The following is a 22,715-nucleotide window of genomic DNA, read 5'->3' on the forward strand; positions in this document are numbered from 1 at the left end:
TCTTCCTCGGGAATAAAATATTTTATAATAACAGTAAGTATATTTACTTTAAATTTTAAAGTATTTTTATACCTCACTTTATTAAATTTGTCAATATGTATGAGAAATCTTGTAAGCTGTCAAAGCAAAGGAAGTTTAGCTCGGTGGTAGTGCGTTCGACCGGAGATCGAGAGGTCCCAGGTTCAATTCCGTGTGTTATCTAACTTTTTTTTATTTTTAGTGTTGTTTTAATAAAAATTTTTGGAAAGTAGTAAGTAAAAATTAGTTTAATCTTTAAATACAAATTACCTGTTGAAATTATAGTTATTTCGTTGAAATCATATAATAGAAGTATAACTTCTTACGTGCGTACAAAGTACACACACATTCTTTTTTTTTTAACAAATTCACAATAATTTTTTCACTTCGAACAATTTTTTTTATATTTGGGTCTTTGGGTCTATCTTTGGGTTTACATTTGGGTCATTCTGAGCAAAAAAAGTCTCTTGTAATTTTTCTCTAAAATTGATTGTTGTCGAGGTATATGCGATTTAAAATTTGAAAAATGCAAAAATGGCCATTTTCAAGGCTTAATAACTCGGTTAAGAATAATTATTTTGAAAGTCAAAAAGTGACCAAATCAAAGTTTAGAGCCCCCTCTATAAGATCCTGAAGCAGTGGCGGCTTTTCTTTATGTGCTGCTGAGCTGCAGAACTACCAAACAACCATAGCAAATCTTAATTATTAAAGAATAATTAATATAGTTTTATTTCAAATCTGCCATATTATCATATTAAACATCAACTGTTAATAATAATTCACCAACAACGATGATTAATATTATTTTTTTTACGTATTTACTCCTCTAGTGAAACCGTATAATTTTTTTACGTATTTGGTGCTCCAGTGAAGCAATCTTTTTACGTATTTGCTGCTCCAGTGAAGCCGCGTCGATAACAACCGAAACACTGGCAGCGGTAAAATGCATTTATTAGGCAAACGGCGATCTTAGCCGATGTGCTTCGGCAATCGGCTGATTAACGGCCTCGGAAATGTGTTTGCGAGCTGCAATTCACGACAGTTATTCGTGACCGTTGCATCTGTGCCGTGTTTAGAAATTCTTAGGTTACAATTTTGTTTAATTTGTTTTGTTCGAGCGTGTTTAAAACAATGGAGTTTCAATTTAAATTAGGTGTAAATAAATTTCAAAAACTTCACTATCAACAACAGTTGATTATAAAAGAACGTGGCCGTCCTATGCCTGATCTTAATATGGAAGTGTCCGGTAAAAGCCGTGGAAAAACATATACGCGTAAATTTAATAAAGACATGTATCTACGAAATCAGTGGATTTGTGGATGTTCCGAAAAAAATGCTTTTTTCTGTTTTCCGTGTGCATTATTCGGCGCAGATAAAGAGGAAAAATTGTGGCGCGAGACAGGAGTGCGGGATCTAGTGCATTTAAGTGAAAAAATAAAGAAGCATGAAAACACGCAAACTCATATGAACAATGAAATGCGATTTGCATTATTTGGGAAACTTAATATACAGGCCCAACTTGACTCTGCTTATTGGATAAATATACAAAAACACAATGAAGAGGTGACGAAAAACAGGTATGTTTTGTCAAAAATAATTGACTGTATAAAATTCTGTGGGGCTTTTGAGCTCGCCTTACGAGGACACGATGAATCTGAAACATCAGATAACCCTGGAATTTTTCGTGGTTTAGTGAATTTTTCTGCTGAACTTGATAAAACACTTAGTGAACACCTTACAAATGCGACAATTTTCAAAGGTACCTCAAAAACAATACAAAATGATATTTTGGATTGCATGCTAGAAGTATACGCTGAGGAGATTTTAAACGAAATCAATGAAGCCCCATTTTTAGCAGTGATAGCTGATGAGACAACGGATGTTTCTATGAAATTTCAAATGGTCATTGTTTTTCGTTATGTAAAAAACGGTGCTCCAGTTGAAAGGTTTTGGACTTTTTTGCTTCCAGAAAAACATGATGCTGAAACCTTAGCTAACACAATTTTGAATGTTTTAGACCCAATATTAAAGAATAACAAAAATAAGCTCATTGCACAAAGTTATGACGGAGCAGCTGTTATGAGTGGGATACATGGCGGAGTGCAAACAATAATTAAGAGAAAATATGAAACTGCTCATTTTGTGCACTGTTACGCCCATCAATTGAATCTAATAATGTCAAGAGCATGTTCTATTAATTCCCAAGTACGCGTATTTTTTGGAGATTTACATGATATACCTGGATTTTTTAGTCATTCACCTCAAAGAATAGCTGTCTTAAATCAAATAGTTGGAAAAAATATTCCTCGTTCAATCCCTACACGCTGGAATTTCAATATTCGTACAGTAAATGTCGTTTACGAATATAGAGACTTTATTATTGAGTGTATGGAGCAACTAGAAGAAGAGTCAAATGCTATTACTTCCAAGGAAGCAAGAGGACTTAGACGTATTCTGGAAGATCAAAATTTTACTTTCTGGCTGACTGTTTTTCATTATATTATGCCACATGTTGACGTTTTGTACAATAATCTTCAAAAAAAGAACATGGACCCAACCGAAGCACAGAAAGCTATACATGTTTTTGAGCAAAGTATTAACAATGTCCGAAATAAAATAGACCCTATCATACATCAAGCTTCAAATTTAAATGCGGCGCCTAGTGTCCAAAAAAGGAAACGCCCAAATAACAGCCAACAGGATCACCGTATTGCCTGTCTAGAAGTTTGTGATGTTATTATAAACAATGCAAAAGAACGGTTTGCATATACAAATCATCTAGTTGCCGCAACACTTTTATCTTCAGAACATTTCGAAAAATATAATAATAAGTTTCCTGAAAATGAATTGGATTTAACTTGTACAGCTTATAACTTCTTTGATAAAAACCGTTTGCGAACAGAACTGTCAGTTTTGTATTCCAATATCGAGTGTAGAACATTAAAAGGTGCAGTGCCTTTACTAAAATTTATAATTTCTAATAATTTAGAGGACACATTAACAGAAACCAAAAAGTTGATACAAATTCTGGTGACTACGCCAATGACCACAGCAGAAGCTGAACGTAGTTTTTCAACTTTAAAACGGATCAAAACATTTTTAAGAAATTCAATGCGCGAAGACAGATTAACAGCCCTTTCCACACTCTCGATAGAAAAAAAGTTCATCGCTTCAATACCGAACTTTAACGATAAAGTAATCGAAAAGTTTGCGACAAAAAAGGACCGGCGTATTAATTTCCAATTTAGAAAAATGCAATAAATGTAAGTTAATCAGATTTTTATAGCATGTCGTTATTAGTTACTATTAATTAGTATTAAAGCTAATTTTATTGTTTTTGTTTTCGTATGTTATTCTATTTCTATTATTTTATATTGGCCGTGGTTCATGCAGCACACCCTATAGCAGATGTCACGAGCCGCCACTGTCCTGAAGCAAGTTTTGTCATTATTTTATTACTAAGCTCTTATTTTTAATTATTAACAATGAGCGCTAAGAGCGTATTAGGTGGCTGTCAATGGTGAGTGCGAAAGAGATGCACCATTCCGGCCGTCCAATGGTACATCTCACTCGCACTCACATTGACGGCCGCCTCAATAAACGCTTAGCGCTCATTGTTGATAATTAAAGTAACAAGTAAAAAAAAATAACATAGTAATAAAATAATGAAAAAAATTTCTTCAAGATCTTGTAGAGGGGGCTTTTAACTTTGATTTGGTTACTTTCTGACTTTCATAATAATTATTTTAACCGAATTATTAAGCCTTGAAAATGATTATTTTCGCGTTTTTCAAATTTTAAATCACATATAACTCGACAACAATCAATTTTAGAGAAAAATCACAAGACACCTTTTTTTCTCAGAATGACGCAAAGAATCTAAAAAAAATTGTCCGAAGTGAAAAATTATTTATCTACTCTATCTCATATTATGTATAAGTTTTTGTTTGTGAAAACTGTCATTATAGATAGCAGTGCGTGAAGTAACAATGTATTTTAAATGGGATTTACTTTTCGCATTGTTTTTGGCACACAAGATCCTTAACTTTCGCGTTGTCATGGTGATAACATGTGAGCAAAATATTACAACAAAAGTTTTGACAGTTTTGTGGTTTGAAAGAGGTTTGAATTTTTAAATGTCAAAGTTCTAACAATTGTAGAATAGAAATGTATTCCAGTGACGAAGAGTTACAGTTTTTTTTTATTTGTTTATCGTAGATAAAATATTGTATGAAACTGTGCGTGAAGTACTTTTTGAGCACTTACGCGATGTATAGCACTCGCTACGCTCGTGCTCTAAATATAAAGCAAAAAGCATACTTCACGAACTGTTTCATAAATAACTATTTTGTGAATTTGTTTAAAAAAAATTGTTTAAACAATTTTTCGACCACGGTACCAGCTGGCACCCTGTGGATTTGTTATAAGGACCTCTGTTTGAGTAAGTTTGTGCAAAAAAATCGAATCGGAATAATTTACCTAACGGGGGCGATGACACAACTTAGACTAACTAGTAAAACCTTTCTAGAACAATATTCTAGTGGTTGAAATGCTCCCAAAGGAAAGGAAGATTAATAATCATGCACATTGGTAGCGAACATGGTTTTATGGAGAATGATTTATTTGAGGTCGTTTCAAAATCCACTTAGATGACCACGAAGAAATGAACTTAGATGTTTTTGAGGATTACTTTTCTCAAGTATTGAATTTTCTGCCAAATAATGCTGTCGTTGTTTTCGATAACGCCAGCTATCACTCAAAATTAGTGGAAAAATTACCTAGGGTTTCATAGAAAAAAGTAGATGTAATTTACTGTACCGTATGATCAGACTGTGCTTAAAACAGAATTATTACGAATTGCAAGGCAACATAAATCGTACCAAAAAGTATGTCATTGACGAAATGGCAAAAGCAAAAATAATAAGTGAAGATTTGCATTTGCAATGAGCTGTCAGTTGCAAACAAATAAAGTATAATTAAACTACAAATGAGGCCTATAGAATCAAAACCTGCTAGATCCATATTTTGAAATTTTTCAGGAGGCTATAAAACATTAAAAATGTAAACTTTCCAAAAAGTATCCGGCATTTCTCAATCAAAGGGGCATCAATAAATATCATAAAATGGCACACTAATTTGTCATTTTTCTGCATGCCCCTTACATCTACAGAAATTTGTACTTTTAGTTTGGATTTAGCAGGTTTTGATTCTGATGGGCTCAAATAACATACTCACTAACTCTTACCATAAAAACAACCATAACTATAAAGCATATACCAATAGCGATAGAAAACGGTACTAGTAAATGAGTCGGTAAATCAAACGGCGAATCTCCATTAACAACAATGAAGTATTCTGGGTTGTTGGCATATTTATCTAACAGAGCCAACCCGCTTTTCTCAGCCACGAACACAGCAGGTATGTAAATGCCTGTCGAGTTGTTGGCCCCCATCGGGATAAGCTCATCGGAGCCGACATTGTAGACAATGACAGCGTTGTATCCTGCCGCCTGCGCGTTGCGGACCTTCATCTCGAAGGTACAATTCTTGTACTCCGTTGAGGACCTTCTCACCAACGCTATCCATTTCCCTACGTCGTTATCTATGTTAGGTGGTGGGACGATGGGTACGCAACCATCTGAGCGATTTGCTTCTATCAACATGCCGGTCAAAGCTGTAACAAATTAATTTGAGAATATATGGAAAAAAAGACTGGATTCTTTGTAAAAGGTATATTTAAAAGACCCCAATAAGTGTTACATCATATAAACAAAACGTTTTCGGATTAACAAATAATCCATCATCAGTGTTTAAAGGCCCTAAAATGATAATTATAACCTAATTAATAAAAGACACTTTTGCTTTGTTTGGAAACCTTTTTGACGTTTTGACGTCACACTATCACGGTCAATAGCATGCATGCGTGAGCCACCAAAAAGTTATGGGTAAAAACCCTTTAAATGTTGCAAGATGTTAAATGATACTACATATTATAAATAAAATTGATGGATGTTGCAAATATTTCTGGATATTACCCAGGGCAACATGTAATTACATCCACGTGGGTTACAGTCCTGTGTTGCCCTGGGTAATATCCAGGAATATTTGCAACATCCACGAATTTTATTTATAATATGTAGTATCATTTAAGATCTTGCAACATTTAAAGGGCTGTTACCCATAAATTTTTGGTGTCTGACGCATGCATGCTATTGTATGACCTCTGTCAATTCTTAATCTTAACATTTTCCTTTATTAATTAGGTTATACTTATCATTTTAGGTATAAAACAATAATAGAAAGTATTGGGTTGTACGGCGCTGAACTCTGTGAAATCAACCAAAGAAACAAGTCAAAAATTAAGGCGATGGAAATGAACTATTGGAGACGATGTTGCCGACTCACTAGACTTGATAGGGTGAGAAACGAAGATATTAGGAGACAAATGGAAGTTGATCTAGATATAATAGACACAATCGAAGCCAAAAGACTTAACTGGTATGGACACCTTCAGAGAATGCCTGAAAATAGATGGCCGAAAAAAATAGAAAAATGGACTCCACCCACTAGAAGAAAACGAGGTAGATCAGATGTCGAAAATTGTGCGAAAGCCGTTGCTCTGGTTGAAGATGGGCGAAATTATGAATATGTGACTAGAGTACTACACACTCATCGCTCTACGTTCATCCATCCAAAGGGTAGTGGAACGATTTATACGAACTGGAACAAACAAGCGTAAAGCGGGAAGTGGCAGGAAGCGCAAAACTACCGCTTTAGATGATCGTTTTATGACCTCTATCAATTCTTAATCTTAACATTTTCCTTTATTAATTAGGTTATACTTATCATTTTAGGTATAAAACAATAATAGACAGTATTGGGTTGTACGGCGCTGAACTCTGTGAAATCAACCAAAGAAACAAGTCAAAAATTATTGCGATGGAAATGAACTATTGGAGACGATGTTGCCGACTCACTAGACTTGATAGGGTGAGAAACGAAGATATTAGGAGACAAATGGAAGTTGATCTAGATATAATAGACACAATCGAAGCCAAAAGACTTAACTGGTATGGACACCTTCAGAGAATGCCTGAAAATAGATGGCCGAAAAAAAAATAGAAAAATGGACTCCACCCACTAGAAGAAAACGAGGTAGATCAGATGTCGAAAATTGTGCGAAAGCCGTTGCTCTGGTTGAAGATGGGCGAAATTATGAATATGTGACTAGAGTACTACACACTCATCGCTCTACGTTCATCCATCCAAAGGGTAGTGGAACGATTTATACGAACTGGAACAAACAAGCGTAAAGCGGGAAGTGGCAGGAAGCGCAAAACTACCGCTTTAGATGATCGTTTTATACGAGTCAACGCTTTGCGGGATCGTCATTTAACAGCGGTGCAAACAAGAAATCAGCTTCAACAGGTTCGAGGCAATAATGTAAGTGTATTTACAGTTCGTCATTGATTACATTGGAATTTAGGACAATAGAGTAATGTTCTTTTTACGGATGAGTCGAGATACTGTCTTCACTCATCAGATGGGAGAGAACGAGTATGGCGTCGAACTGGAGAGAGATTTGCGGAGTGCGCTTTCAGTCCCCGCGTTAGCCATGGAGGGTGCTCGGTGATGGTATGGGCAGGAATATCCCGAGAGGTGCAAACTGAATTGGTATTTATTGAGGGTTGAGGGTTCGTTGACTGCACACCGGTATATCGAGGGATATTTTAGCGAATCACGTAGTACCCTTTTCTCAATATACAGGGTGCGCCAAACCTCTGGTCTTCTTTGATTACGGCTAAACTATGAGGTATACAAAAAAATGTTTATAACAAAACTAATGTGTATCAAAGAGGTCTATAATTTAAAATTATTTTCAATTATACAGGGTGAGTCAGAACGACGGTATGAACCAAAGTTGTATTTTTTTAAATGGAACACCCTGTATATTAAATCATTTTTGAATATATAATTTAAAAATATGAAAAATTTGTATAAGGTCTTATAGGCCTAAAGTTAATAATTTTCAAAATATTTACATTTTTATTGAGAAAAATGATAATATTTATAGGGTTGTGGATTATGTTTCCAAGGAAATAAAAATTTAGGTGATAGGTCAAAGTTTTTAAAATATAGTGTTATTTTTAAATAATTTAATATTTTTTACTTTTAGCCATAAAATATACAGTGTGATCACTATTTGCAAATACAAAATTTTCTCATTTTTTTTAAATGGGACACCCTGTATATTAGTTTTGCGTTTGGTAGTAAATATTACAACCTTTCTTTTGGTATAAGGTTGTATGTACCTAGCATGTTTTGTTTTGTAGATATTTTAAAAAAACTATAGATTTTACGTTTTTGCGGATTTTTTATTTAAAAATTTTTTTGCAAAAAAAATAATTATAATCTAGTTTTAGAAACATACACTAAAATATAAAATATGAAAATAAAAACGTAATTAAAGATTAAAATAAATCGTATGCTAGTACAATTCAATTGAATTTAATAACTTTAAATTATTTTACAAAAAATATTTTACCTTATTAATGAATACATAAATTAGTTACTAAATTAAATAAACAACCAAATTTTAAATCAATCGTAGTAATTCTTCTACCGTAGCAACTTTTCTGTACCAAATTAATTGTTAGTTATATTGTATTTATGAGTAAAGTCAGTTAATAACTTTTTAATTTACCTACATCTTGAGAACGTATAAAGTATGCTTTGAAACAAATGAACGTTATGGAAGTATATTAAGAAGTAAATAGTATCTATGTACCTACTCGTGTCACAAAAGCTGGTAATAATTTCTAATGGTTTCGCCCAAAACAAATGTCATATCCAAAAATTTTTCGGTTAAAAAATTAAAATTTAAAATATAAAAAATTGTTACAAAAATTTCAACTACAAAAGTATTACCAGTTTTTGTGACACCAGTAGATATTATTTATATTAATAAATAATTTGGATGATACATTTAACATTCATTTGTTTCAAAGCATACTTTATAATAATTTTTATATTCTCAAGATGTATGTAAGTAAATTTAAAAGGTAAATTAAAAGTTTAACTAAATACAATTTAACTAACAATTAATTTGGTACAGGAAAGTTGCTGTAGTAGAAAAATTACTAGGGTTGATTTAAAATTTGGTTGTTTATTTAATTTAGTAACTAATTTATGCATTCATTAATATGGTAAAATATTTTTTGTAAAATAATTTAAAGTTATTAAATTCAATTGAGTTGTACTAGCATACGATTTATTTTAATCTTTAATTACGTTTTTATTTTCATATTTTATATTTTAGTGTATGTTTCTAAAACCAGATTATAATTATTTTTTTTTTTCAAAAAAATTTTTAAATAAAAAATCCGCAAACACGTAAAATCTATAGTTTTTTTTAAAATATCTACAAAACAAAACATGCTAGGTACATACAACCTTATACCAAAAGAAAGGTTGTAATATTTACTACAAAACGCAAAACTAATATACAGGGTGTCCCATTTAAAAAAAATGAGAAAATTTTGTATTTGCAAATAGTGATCACACTGTATATTTTATGGGTAAAAGTAAAAAATATTAAATTATTTAAAAATAACACTATATTCTAAAAACTATGACCTATCACCTAAATTTTTATTTCCTTGGAAACATAATCCACAACCCTATAAATATTACCATTTTTCTCAATAAAAATGTAAATATTTCGAAAATTATTAACTTTAGGCCTATAAGACCTTATACAAATTTTTCATATTTTTAAATAATATATTCAAAAATGATTTAATATACAGGGTGTTGTATTTAAAAAAATACAACTTTGGTTCATACCGTCGTTCTGACTCACCCTGTATAATTGAAAATAATTTTAAATTATAGACCTCTTTGATACACATTAGTTTTGTTATAAACATTTTTTTGTATATCTCATAGTTTAGCCGTAATCAAAGAAGACCAGAGGTTTGGCGCACCCTGTATGGGCGATGATTTTCTATTAATGCAAGATAATGCGCGACCCCACTCTGCAATGTGTATCACGCAATATTTAGAGGAAGTTGGTATTAATAAAATTAAATGGCCAGCGTGATCGCCAGATCTGAACACAATAGAGCACGTTTGTGACATGCTTTGTGAATGGCAAAACATCCAGCAAGATGATATTCGCAACTTCATAGACAGCATGAGCCGACGTTTACAGGCAGTTATAGAGGCTAGGGGAGGCAATACAAAGTATTAAGTTATTTTTTAGTAATGTTTCTTTGTTATTTGCGTACTTAGGTTAAGTTACATTTAAGTTGTTTTTTTATGTTTTGTTATACAGGGTGTCCCGAAAAGATTGGTCATAATTTATACCACAGATTCTGTGGTCAAAAATAGGTTGATTAAACCTCACTTACCTATATACAATAGTGCTCACAAAAAAAGTTACAGCCCTTTGAAGTTACAAAATGAAAATCGATTTTTTTTAATATATCGAAAACTCCTAGAGGTTTTTTATTGAAAATGGACATGAGGAATCTTTATCGTAGCAACATCTTTAAAAAAAATTATAGTAAAATTTGTGTACCCCATAAAAATTTTATGGGGGTTTTGTTCCCTTAAAGCCCCCCAAACTTTTATGTACGTTCCAATTAAATTATTATTGTGGCACCGTTAGTTAAACACAATATTTTTAAAACTTTTTTGCCTCTTAGTACTTTTTTGATAAGCCAGTGTTTATCGAGATATTTTGAATATTTGTCGAATCCACCACCTATTTGTATATGGTTAAGTATGATTATTAATCTGTTAATAATCTGAAAATTTATTTTTAACTTAAAGTTTTTGGTATATTTTGAAAAAGAAGTCACATCTCGATTATCAAAAAAAGACTAGGAGACAAAAAGTTTTAAAAACACTGTGTTTAACTAATGGTACCACAATAATAGTTTAATTGGAACGTACACAAACTTTTGGGGGGTTTAAAGGAAGAAAACCCCCATAAATTTTTTATGTAAATATAGTAAAAAAGTAGCCGCATCTCGATAAAAACTGGCTTATCGAAAAAATACTAAGAGGCAAAAAAGTTTTAAAAACGTTGTGTTCAACTAATGGTACCACAATAATGAATTAATTGAAACGTACACAAAAGTTTGGGGGGGTTCAAGGGAACAAAATCCCCATAAATTTTTTATGGGGTGGACAAATTTCACTACAATTTGGTTTTAAGGTGGGCCTGTCATAAGAATTATACATGCCCGTTTTCAATAAAAAATCTTTGAGAGTTTTCGATATATTGAAAAAAATCGATTCTCATTTTGTAACTTCAAAGGGCTGTAACTTTTTTTATGGGCACATTTGTACTAAGGTAAGTTAGGTTCAATCGAACTATTTTTGACCCCAGAATGTGTGGTATAATTTATGACCATTCTTTTCGGGACACCCTGTATATTGTTATATTGTTCATTAAAACCAAGATCATGTCGTTGCTTTTAATCATTATTTAAATACAGTACTTCTGGGATGTCGATATGACATTCCTTCGATATCAGTCACCAAAGCCCCCATCGTCGTATTACAAATTAATACAAAAGATAATAGTTTCAAAGTTAGGATAAAAAACCACCTTTCGATTAACCCCGTATTATAAGTCAAATACAAAATTTTATTAAAAACTCACTACACCAAATTAAAATTTATAAATTTTTACACAGTGTGGTAAAAAAATCATCAAAATAGGGCTAAAAATAAAAAACTGAAATACTTTGAATTTGACCAAAATTTTCTCCGTTGCGTTTTTTTTGGATCTGAGTGTAGGTACTTCATTAAAATCTTATTACAAATACCACTGAAAACAATTTATTATTCAATTATGTATAAGTATGCAAGAAATTTAGCTTTCTATATTAATAGACGTTTGTTGGTACAAGTCATTAATAAACAATTAGTATTCCTTATTTATATTTAACTGAAATAATTGACAACAGGAATTTCACCAATATACAATGTTATTTATTAGGTCTAATATTTCGATTCATAGTAAAAATGTAAAAGCATTATAGAATTTGTATTAATTTTACTGCGAAAAACTAAAACTAAAAAAATAAAAAACCGAAAAACCTTTGAAACCTGATTGATCTGACAACGTCGCGTAACCAAAGTTTTTGGCGGTTTCAGATATTTGTGCCGACCTGTAACGTGTCCAAAATTACATATTTTGTCTAAATTTCCATATTTTTACTAAATGTATTACACTCAGTATATACTTTATTTTTTGTTGAGTATTTTTAAGAATTCATTTTATGCTCGGTTAACAAAGAACCGTTAAATAATATTTAACATATTATGTTGAACTACTTTCGATATACATACACACATAATCGCTCCTCTTCTATCGTTAGGTGTCGAGGGAGGTGCTTCTAGCCTTTGATGAATTTTCTCCATTATTTTCTGTTCTCCGCTATTTGTGTTGCTTTTGGCCAAGATTTTCCCTTATTTTGTAATATATCTGCTATGCTAGCGTTCTTCTGAGGTATTTCATCTTTACTGGTTGTATCTTATTCTGGTGTTTTCTGGTTAAGATCCAGCTTTCTGCTCTTAGTTCAGGGAAATAAGGAAAAAATATCCTGTTGGTGACACAACCCCCTCCAGGCCGAAACGAAATTTTTTGAGTACTATGGATATCTATAATAATAACCTATATGTTTCCTGTAGCCGATTTTGATGATATACATAGTTATAAACAAATGAAGATCAAAAAACGGTATTGTCGAAGCGAAGATCGGTGGGATATGCGCATTTTATCAATGAAATTCGATATTTTTAAGACATTCCAGAAGCCGCTACAGATAAAATGTTTTAAAAACCCATTAATCATTCCGAATTAATGGATGGATATAAGTTCAGTTAAAATAATTAAGACGATAATGATTTAATGAGTGAAATCTAAAGTTTTTTCTACTTTAATGACAAAAAAGCAAGCTCATTAGCAGAACCCAATTAAATACTTATTTTCCTAACAAGTGCAGAAAGTCATACTTTTCCGCACGCGACTGCAGTTTGCCGAACGACGCGAAGCGGGAGTTCGGCAAGCAGTCGAGTGCGGAAAAGAGACTTTCTTCTGCAAGAGTTAGGAACAATATTTTTTCTATGAGTCTTTTAAAAAATGACCAAATCTTAATCAATTAATTTAATTAATATGAAAATACATACACAAATTAATTCTTTGACAAGGTTGTCAAAACCAAACTTTCAATATAATTAGTTAGCATATATGTCAAAATAATTTTATTTCATCGAATTGTCGCGTTAATTTCTTAAAACAGGAACACAATAAGATACATTTGAAATAAAATAGTAAATAATATCTAAATATTAGTTTATTGCATTTATTATAATTATTTTAAGGCCATATTAAAATATCTACAGGCGTGCGGAAAAGTAAAACTTTCTAAACTAAAACGCGTGCGCGAAAGTAGACATTTTTGCACGCTCGTAGAAAAAATTATTTTGCACATCATATTTGAAACATTATTTGGTTGAAAAATCTCGTTTTTGTTGGCAAAAAATATATTAATTTGTCTGGACTAATATACAGTCCTGTTTATCTCAAAAGAGATATAGGTCTGGATCCCGCGTATGAAAAAAAAATTGATTAATAGCAAGCTGAAAATTTGTTAATAGCTTAAGGGTGTCTAGTCGGACAAACTTTGATATATGGGAACACTGGAACAGGGGAAGTTTTAACTGTGGAACAGGTTAAAAATTTGGAACGGTCAGACCACGAAAACGGCACATGTATTTTGTCCGACAGAACAGACTTAAACTCTCCGAACAGAGATTAAACTCTCATGCAAAAATCAGACTACTATTTATCAGCAAATGGGCGTTTTAATGAGTGGAACATGTAGATTATGTCAAATGACAGGAATTATGACAGGTGATAAATAGCAGTCTGATTTTTGCATGAGAGTTTAATCTCTGTTCGGAGAGTTTAAGTCTGTTCTGTCGGACAAAATAAATGTGCCGTTTTCATGGTCTAACCGTTCCAAATTTTTAACCTGTTCCACAATTAAAACTGCCCCTGTTACAGCGTTCCCATATATCAAAGTTTATCCGACTAGACACCCTTAAGTTATTAACAAATTTTCAGCTTGCTATTAATCAACTTTTTTTTCATACGCGGGATCCAGACCTAATATGTTACTATCAACATTCACAGAGTGTTGCCAAACTGAATTTTAATATTTTGAGTGTAAATTTTCCCAGGGATCTCCGAGGGTACTATAAATTTTCGCTTTTTTCGTCTATTACCAAAAAGTAGCGAGTAAAAAACTCATAAATTGTATAAAAAACTTCAACATGGCGTTCGCTGAATATGTCTATCCTTATTGTTTGCTTAGAAAATTGCAAAATAAATAATAAATTTTGAGTTTTTATGAATATTCATAACTTATGTAAAAATTAACTTAGAACCTTCTTTTTAAACGAAATTCTGAGACATCTGGTGCTTAAATCATACCCTAAATTTCAAAGCAATGGTCAAATAGTTTAAAAGTTATTTAATTTGTTTTTCCCAAATTAATTTTTTTTTGCAACACTGTAAGTCAGAAAATGATGAAGTTACAGTAATACATTGGATAGTTTATGAAAGAAGAAGATATATTCTATTAATTTAATTAAAAAAAATGACAAAAAATAAATCTAAATATTGCAAAATAATTTTGCAACATGTAAATTAAAAAAAGGGGGGGCTAACTTCGTCCCTAATTGTCCTAGGACAATTGTTTTTCTTTCTAAATGTGTATAAAAATTAAAACTTTGTAAATATGAAAAAATAATTTTTTTACGGGTAACGGTTAAAAAGTTATTCTAATTGTTTATAAGTAAGAAAAAAATCGACATGTTTTTGCAAAATAATTTTACAAATGCTTAAAATCACTTTTTGTCATTTTTTTTAAATTAAGTTAATAGCATAAATTTTCTTCTTTCATAAACTGTCCGAAGTATTACTGTAACCTCACAATTTTCTGACTTATAGTGTTGCAAAAAAATGAATTTGGGATAAACAAATTAAATAACAGACGAAGTAGTTTTCAATCCTAATAGTAAATTATTAATATTGAAAATATTAAAAATATTACTAAAAGATTTTTAAATTGAAAACTTATTGGTACACTTTCTTGGTGACACCTCCAAGACTTCTACAATTTGCAAGTCAAATGGATGCTGCAGTGAAGACGAGAGGGAAGGAATTCTACACTATGCAATTCACATCCCCCGTCTGCAGCTGGTAAAGTTCCAACGGAAAAATGCACCTAGTTACTCTACGGAGTAATACGACTATAAAATAAAAATGTATACCATTTTTATTCAGTTGCAATGCGAAGGCAAAACAATCTTACTTTTCAATTAGAATACGGAGTGCAGTCCAGTCCCTTGAATCGCGATTTTCGGCTCTTATTGGAGCCTTCATCGGAAGGAACGTAGGCACTGTTCTCCATATTTTAACTGATTCGCATCGAGAGGTTTTCCCACCCATTGCAACTGAAGTGATGATAGTAGGTGGCTAGCGCCATCTGGCATTGAAAGACGAAGTAGTTTTCAATCCTAATAGTAAATTATTAATATTGAAAATATTAAAAATATTACTAAAAGATTTTTAAATTGAAAACTTATTGGTACACTTTCCTGGTGACACCTCCAAGACTTCTACAATTTGCAAGTCAAATGGATGCTGCAGTGAAGACGAGAGGGAAGGAATTCTACACTATGCAATTCACATCCCCCGTCTGCAGCTGGTAAAGTTCCAACGGAAAAATGCACCTAGTTACTCTACGGAGTAATACGACTATAAAATAAAAATGTATTTTGTATAAAAATGTACGGAAAAATGCACCTAGTTACTCTACGGAGTAATACGACTATAAAATAAAAATGTATTTTATAGTCGTATTACTCCGTAGAGTAACTAGGTGCATTTTTCCGTTGGAACTTTACCAGATGCAGACGGGGGATGTGAATTGCATAGTGTAGAATTCCTTCCCTCTCGTCTTCGCTGCAGCATCCATTTGACTTGCAAATTGTAGAAGTCTTGGAGGTGTCACCAGGAAAGTGTACCAATAAGTTTTCAATTTAAAAATCTTTTAGTAATATTTTTAATATTTTCAATATTAATAATTTACTATTAGGATTGAAAACTACTTCGTCTTTCAATGCCAGATGGCGCTAGCCACCTACTATCATCACTTCAGTTGCAATGGGTGGGAAAACCTCTCGATGCGAATCAGTTAAAATATGGAGAACAGTGCCTACGTTCCTTCCGATGAAGGCTCCAATAAGAGCCGAAAATCGCGATTCAAGGGACTGGACTGCACTCCGTATTCTAACTGAAAAGTAAGATTGTTTTGCCTTCGCATTGCAACTGAATAAAAATGGTATACATTTTTTAAATTAAATAACTTTTAAACTATTGGACCAATTGCTTTGAAATTTAAAATATAATTTAAGCACAAGAAGTCTCAGCATTCTGCGTAATAAGAAGGTTCCAACTTAATTTTTACATAAGTTATGAACATTTATAAAATCTCAAAATTTATGACTTATTTTGCAATTTTCTAAGCAACAAATAAGGATAGACATATTCAGCGAACGCCATATTGAAGTTTTTATATGATTTATGAGTTTCTTATTCTCAAATTTGTTTAAAATGATTTACTTTTTAGTAATAGACCAAAAAAATGAAAATTTATCGTTTTTGGACCATCATTTGTTTATAACTATGTATATTATCAAAATCAGCTGCAGGAAACATATAGGTTACTAATATAGATGGCCATACTACTCAAAAAATTTGGTTTCGGCCTGAAGGGGGTTGTGTCACAAGAAAAATCTTATTTCTCTGGACTATTTGTATGTCAACGTTGGCCAATGTATTGTTTCATATACTATCATCTTCTTTTTCCTTGATATTTCTTTGTTGTTGGGAATCCTCTAGAATTCTCGTTCTCACTTAAAACGAGGTTTGTCATCACTAAAACCGCTTGTGTAGAGGCATGGTAGAGCCTTTCGTACATTTCGTTGGAATGATCAAAGCGATCTGTTATCAGAACTATGTCGTTCGCGAACCGAGGTGACTAAGTTGCTCTCCATTTATGTTTATACTCTTTTCGTCTAGGTTTGCACGCTTACACATGTATTCCAATAATGTTGTAAACAGTTTTGGCGAAATGGTGTCACCCTGACGAACTCCACGATGAATGTTGAACTTGTGTGTATCTTCATGGAGTCTGACGCAACCCCTAGCATTATCGTAGATATTTTTGATGACAGTGGTGTAGCGGTGTTCTATTCGGAATTCTTTTAAAGCTTCTAGCATTTTATGATGGTTTGCTGTGTTAAATGCTTTCTTATAATCCACAAATATTAAGACGAGTGGTTTGTTGTACTCTATACATTTTTCGATGAGGCTTTTAAGATCTTGTAGATGGTCATTTGTGCCGAAGCCTGATCTGAATCCTGCCTGCTCACATGGTTGGTAAAAGTCTATTTTATTCGAAAGTCTGTTGGTTACGACTCTTGTAAAAAGCTTGTATATGTGTGACATGAGGCTGATTGGTCTATAGTTTGCGAGATTTGTTAAATCTTCTTTCTTAAACATTAGAATTATCACTGCATTTTGCCATTGGAAGGGTGTTGTTCCCCGTTCAAAGCATTCTGTGAAAAGTATGGTAAAGTTTGTTTAGCAGTAAATGGTTGACTTCAATGGTCAATACTTGTACTGGTACTTCAATAGTATAAAAGGCCCGGTTTCAGGTAAAATTTAAATATGTTTAAATGTTTGTTTTTCTATAATCTTAGCAATTAAAACTGACTGTCCAATTGATTTTAAGCCACTTGTTTATAGACGATACGTGGATGATATTTTTCTCATCTTCAAACATACCGATCATATTCAACATTTTTTAGATTAACTCAACCAGAAACACCACAATATGAAATTTACTAGTGAAATTGAAGTCAATGGAAATCTGCCCTTCTTAGGAATTAACATCTTCAGATCACCTTCATTCCCAACAAATACAAAACAAGTTTAATCAATATACTTGTTCACCGCGCTTTCACTATCTGTTCAACCTGGCAATTCCTACATGAAGAGTTAGACATAAAGGTAATCTTAAGTAAAAATGGTTTTTCGTTGAACTTCTTAGAAAGATACATCAGACGTTTTTTCAATAACAAATTCCAACCAAACAGCAAAGTAGAAGAAATCAAAGAAAAGATCTATATCAAACTTCCATATACTGGTTACCACAGCTTACAAATCCGACGCAACATCCGTAGAATAATTAAAAAAGCATTTCCCTCTATAGAATTAAGATTTGCTTTCACGACTTTGGAAAGGATAGGATCTCGTTTTCATGTGAAAGACATGATTCCTAGTGATCTCGCATCTAACATTATATACCAATTCAAATGTAGTAGCTGTGCAGCTACGTACGTCGGGAAGACTCGACGTCACTTTAATGTCAGATGTTGCGAACACTTAGGTGTCACTCCTCACTTAGGAAGACGATCAAGAACAGTTCCAAATTCAGCGGCATTCCAACATATGACTGATTCTGACCACCCTATTAGTCGTAAGGACTTCTCAATCATTGGTCATGCAAGTTCTCCAACGGAACTCAGCATCAAGGAGGCATTATCCATATTTCTTTTGAAGCTACTCTTAAACACGCAACAAGACATAGCGTGTTTGAAATTATTGACTTAACCCAATGATTGTCAATGTCATTTTTTACGTTTTCATTAATTATTGTTTGTTCCTTTAAAATTATTTTAAAGCATCCGCTCAAGAAACTTATTATTCTGACGATGATTAAAGTAATAATTGAAACGTCACCATGAATTTTAATTTAGTTATGGGTTTTATCTTTAAGTTTATTATTTTTATCAAAATTAAAATAGATTTAATTTATTTTAAAACTCATTGAAAACATTAATTTCGGGTATATAAGTCAAAGCAATATATTTTACATTTTTGTTTTTGTCGTCGTACTTATTGTACATTTTGTGGATCCTTTGCTTTATTATAGGAGTACCGTCTAGTCAGTGTTAATTGTCAAAAGACCAACTCTGTCTACCTCGTTTACTTATCGCTCCGGACCGGTCTTAACAATGGGCCAAGTCAGATAAATTTAATAATATTTACTACCGCACTAATTGAAGTCAACCGTTTACTCTAAACAAACTTTAAGCATTTGTATCTTTGGGTGTGTCAGCATGTTCTTGTAACACTGATGATGCTCTTGTTACAGAGCGAAAACGTTTTGTTTTAATATTTGTAGCCTTTTTAGGGGCTTTTTAAATCAATATACCTTTTATAAGACAAAATTTTTCATTAAATTATTTGTACTTATCAGTTTCTCGCCTGCTAATTTTATGGCTTCAGCTTCAGCAACGACCCCATCATCGCCAGGTGACTTTTTGTTTTTCATTAATAGTGCTTTAGTAGGTACGCAGTATTTAGCAAGCAGTATTTCAGTACAAGAAGTGCTCGAAATTTTGAGGGCAAAAAATAAGTTAATGTGAAATTACATGACTGTGCTTGGACAATTTAGAGAAACGGGTTCAAGCCAAGTTTGACAATTTTGCCATCTTACCTATATCCTTAAGACTCGGTCCAAATAGGGCTGGTTTATCAGCAAATTCCTCGTGATAAAATTGAGATTCCTAAAAATAGATAATTTTTATTATGTACCCAAACAAAGCTTCATAATATTGTCTGTTATCTTTAATTAATATGTACTATGAGATAAATTGTTTATAATTAAACGAAAGAGGTTAAAATAAATGCGAAAACAAGGTTGTACGTTTTATCTTGAAACATTATAAATCATTGCGATCTTACACAGTTTTTCAAACTGTGTGAAAAATAGCACAAGCACATTTTTAATTTTGATAAGATGATTCAGTAAATTTTGATTCCTGGAAAATCATATACAATTAAAATGCGTAAATTTTTAGTATGAAAAACATGTTTTTAGAATTCGATTGCATTTAAAAGTAATGTGCTCAGTCCCGGTGTTAGGGTATTAGGCCTGGATCCCACGTACCAAAAAATGGATTAATAGCAAGTTGAAAATTTGTTAATAGCTTAACGGTGTCTAGCCGGACAAACTTTGATGTATGGGAACACTAGAACAGGGGAGTTTTAATTGTGGAACGTGTCGTCCTGACAAGTTTATGACTGTGAAAACTAGCAGGTTATTTTTTAAATTTATTCAATAGTAAACTTTATATAATATATGAAAAAATGTTTGTCCGACAAATATGTTGGGCATTTTAATAAGTCCGACACATTTTTATTACATTTATAAAATGGTATTTTCTTTAATTTGTATAGTCTTATAAATTGTACAGGTTATATTCGTAGATATATTTCATATACCGGGTGTCCACTTATATTTTCCCCATTTTAACTGCCTATAACTTCTAAACGGCTCAAGATAAAAATATGCGGTTTTCACTGAAATGTTTTATTTTAGTAAAAGTTTTGTCTGAATGGATTGAATTTTTTATATCGCTTTCAAATACGAAATAAAATATGGCGGATTTTTGAAAAAAAACGTTGTTGATTTTTTTTAATGGAACACCCAGTATATTTTTTTGTAAATTGAAAGAAAGGTCATTCACCTATCTAGTGATATAAAGTTTTTCAAAATCGGTTGTCAAATCACTGAGTAATTAATTTTTAAAATGAGAGGTGCATCGTGGATATCACATACCTAAATAACATAACTAACCAAGTTATGTGATTTCCACATTGCATCTCTCATTTTAAAAATTAATTGCTCAGTCATTTGACAACCGATTTTAAAAAAATTTATATCGCTGGATAGATAAATGACCGTTTTTTCAAGTTTTTAGATAAGTGACCAATTTTTATATCGCTTTTCAATAAAAAAAGGCATATTTTTGAAAAAAAACGTTGTTGACTTTTTTTTTATTAAAACACCCAGTATATTTTTTTGTATCTTGAAAACACGGTCATTTACCTATCCAGCGATATAAAAATTTTTAAAATCGGTTGCCAAATGACTGAACAACTAATTTTTAAAATGAGAGATGCAATGCGGAAATCACATAACATAATATCATTTTGCTCAGTTATGTTATTTAGGTATGTGATATCCACGTTGCACCCCTCATTTTAAAAATTAATTACTCAGTGATTTGACAACCGATTTGGAAAAACTTTATATCGCTGGATAGGTGAATGACCTTTCTTTCAATTTACAAAAAAATATACTGGGTGTTCCATTTAAAAAAAGTCAACAACGTTTTTTTCAAAAATCCGTCATTTTTTTTTTCGTATTTAAAAGTGATATAAAAAATTCAATCCATTCAGACAAAACTTTTACTAATATTAAACATTTCAGCGAAAACAGCAAATTTCTATCTTGAGCCGTTTAAGAAGTTATAGGCAGTTAAAATGGGGGAAAATGTAAGTGGACACCCGGTATTATATAATTCGTAAATAATTTTTTTTCGATTATAGCGCCATCTATCGACAACTAGAATAAATGTTATAAATGTCTCTAATCACAGACGTGCCTTTTTTTCTGTCACATAAAATTTAATGCGTTAGAAAGAAATCGAAAAACTGTGACGCACTGAAAGATTCTTATGAGAAAAAGAATATATAGCAGTCTGATTTTTGCAGGAGAGTTTAATGAAAGGGTAACAAATCATTTGGAAGTTCTGTTCGACAAAATATGTACATGGGACGTAGTCTGACGTTCGCCTGTTCCCCTGTTCCAGTGTTCCCGTACATCAAGCTTTGTCTGACTAGACACCGTTAAGCTTTTAACAAATTTTCAGCTTGTTATTAATAAACCTTTTTTTGGTACGCGGGATCCAGGTCTATATAAGGTGCCCTCCTGCAAAACTAGCATATGCGCCTTTCTGTTTTTTTTTAAATCATATATTGTATACTAGCACAAAAAAGCTCATTTTGGCTCCCTCCAAATAGGAGCGCCCGCTTGCAGCGCCTCCCTTGCAGGCCCGTTATCGCCGGCCCTGAATGTGCCTTTGCTCCAATACATTTGTTGAGTCTTCAAAAGTTATTAAATATTAATACCGACAAATTGAAAAAGCAAGTGGTTATAATTCTAAAAAACAGTGTATAGTGATAGACCTTCATAGGCTTGGCCAGCTTTTTTTAGCGTGGGTTCCAATGCTGAAAATTGCGCTTGCCCCCTTACACTTTATGATTTTTATGTATGAAAACAAGTTTACAATTTTTTAAAATGATTTTTTAAATTCAAAATATATTAGAACAGTAAATTTTTGAAATGAGTTACATTTGTTTTTATATTAAATTATTGCGCGAACAAAAGAAAAATATGGATGGTCATGGTCACATATAGGGTAGAACTAACTTGTGGAATAAAATAATTTCTGTCCTTACTTGTGTGTCTTATATTCGAAATAGCCTAATAAGTAATATGCCAGCTAGAAGGCGTTATTTAATTATTTTCAGAAATCTAGTTTTCTTTGGAAAATATTAAATACAAGTATGCATTTTTAATCCTGTATTACAAAATTAGCAACAGAATACCGAAAACCGCATGTCGATATCTTTTTTCTATCTCGAGATATCTTAAGAAATGTGTAAATTTTAAACATAACTGTTACTGTCAC

At 32.2% G+C, this 22,715-nt stretch overlaps 1 protein-coding gene across 1 annotated transcript in view; it reads right to left on the bottom strand.

Annotated features, from left to right (window-relative positions):
* LOC114327568 (E3 ubiquitin-protein ligase RNF13) overlaps positions 1-22,715 on the bottom strand; it is a 58,539-nt gene that overhangs the window by 17,359 nt on the left and 18,465 nt on the right. Inside the window, exons 3-4 of the mRNA XM_050658085.1 lie at positions 19,673-19,742; positions 5,264-5,691 (exon numbers count right to left, since the gene is read on the bottom strand). Of these exons, the coding sequence (XP_050514042.1) occupies positions 5,264-5,691; positions 19,673-19,742 (498 nt within the window). The remainder of the gene's footprint in view (positions 1-5,263; positions 5,692-19,672; positions 19,743-22,715) is intronic.

Source organism: Diabrotica virgifera, chromosome 8 (assembly GCF_917563875.1).
Source record: "Diabrotica virgifera virgifera chromosome 8, PGI_DIABVI_V3a".
Taxonomy (NCBI): domain Eukaryota; kingdom Metazoa; phylum Arthropoda; class Insecta; order Coleoptera; family Chrysomelidae; genus Diabrotica; species Diabrotica virgifera.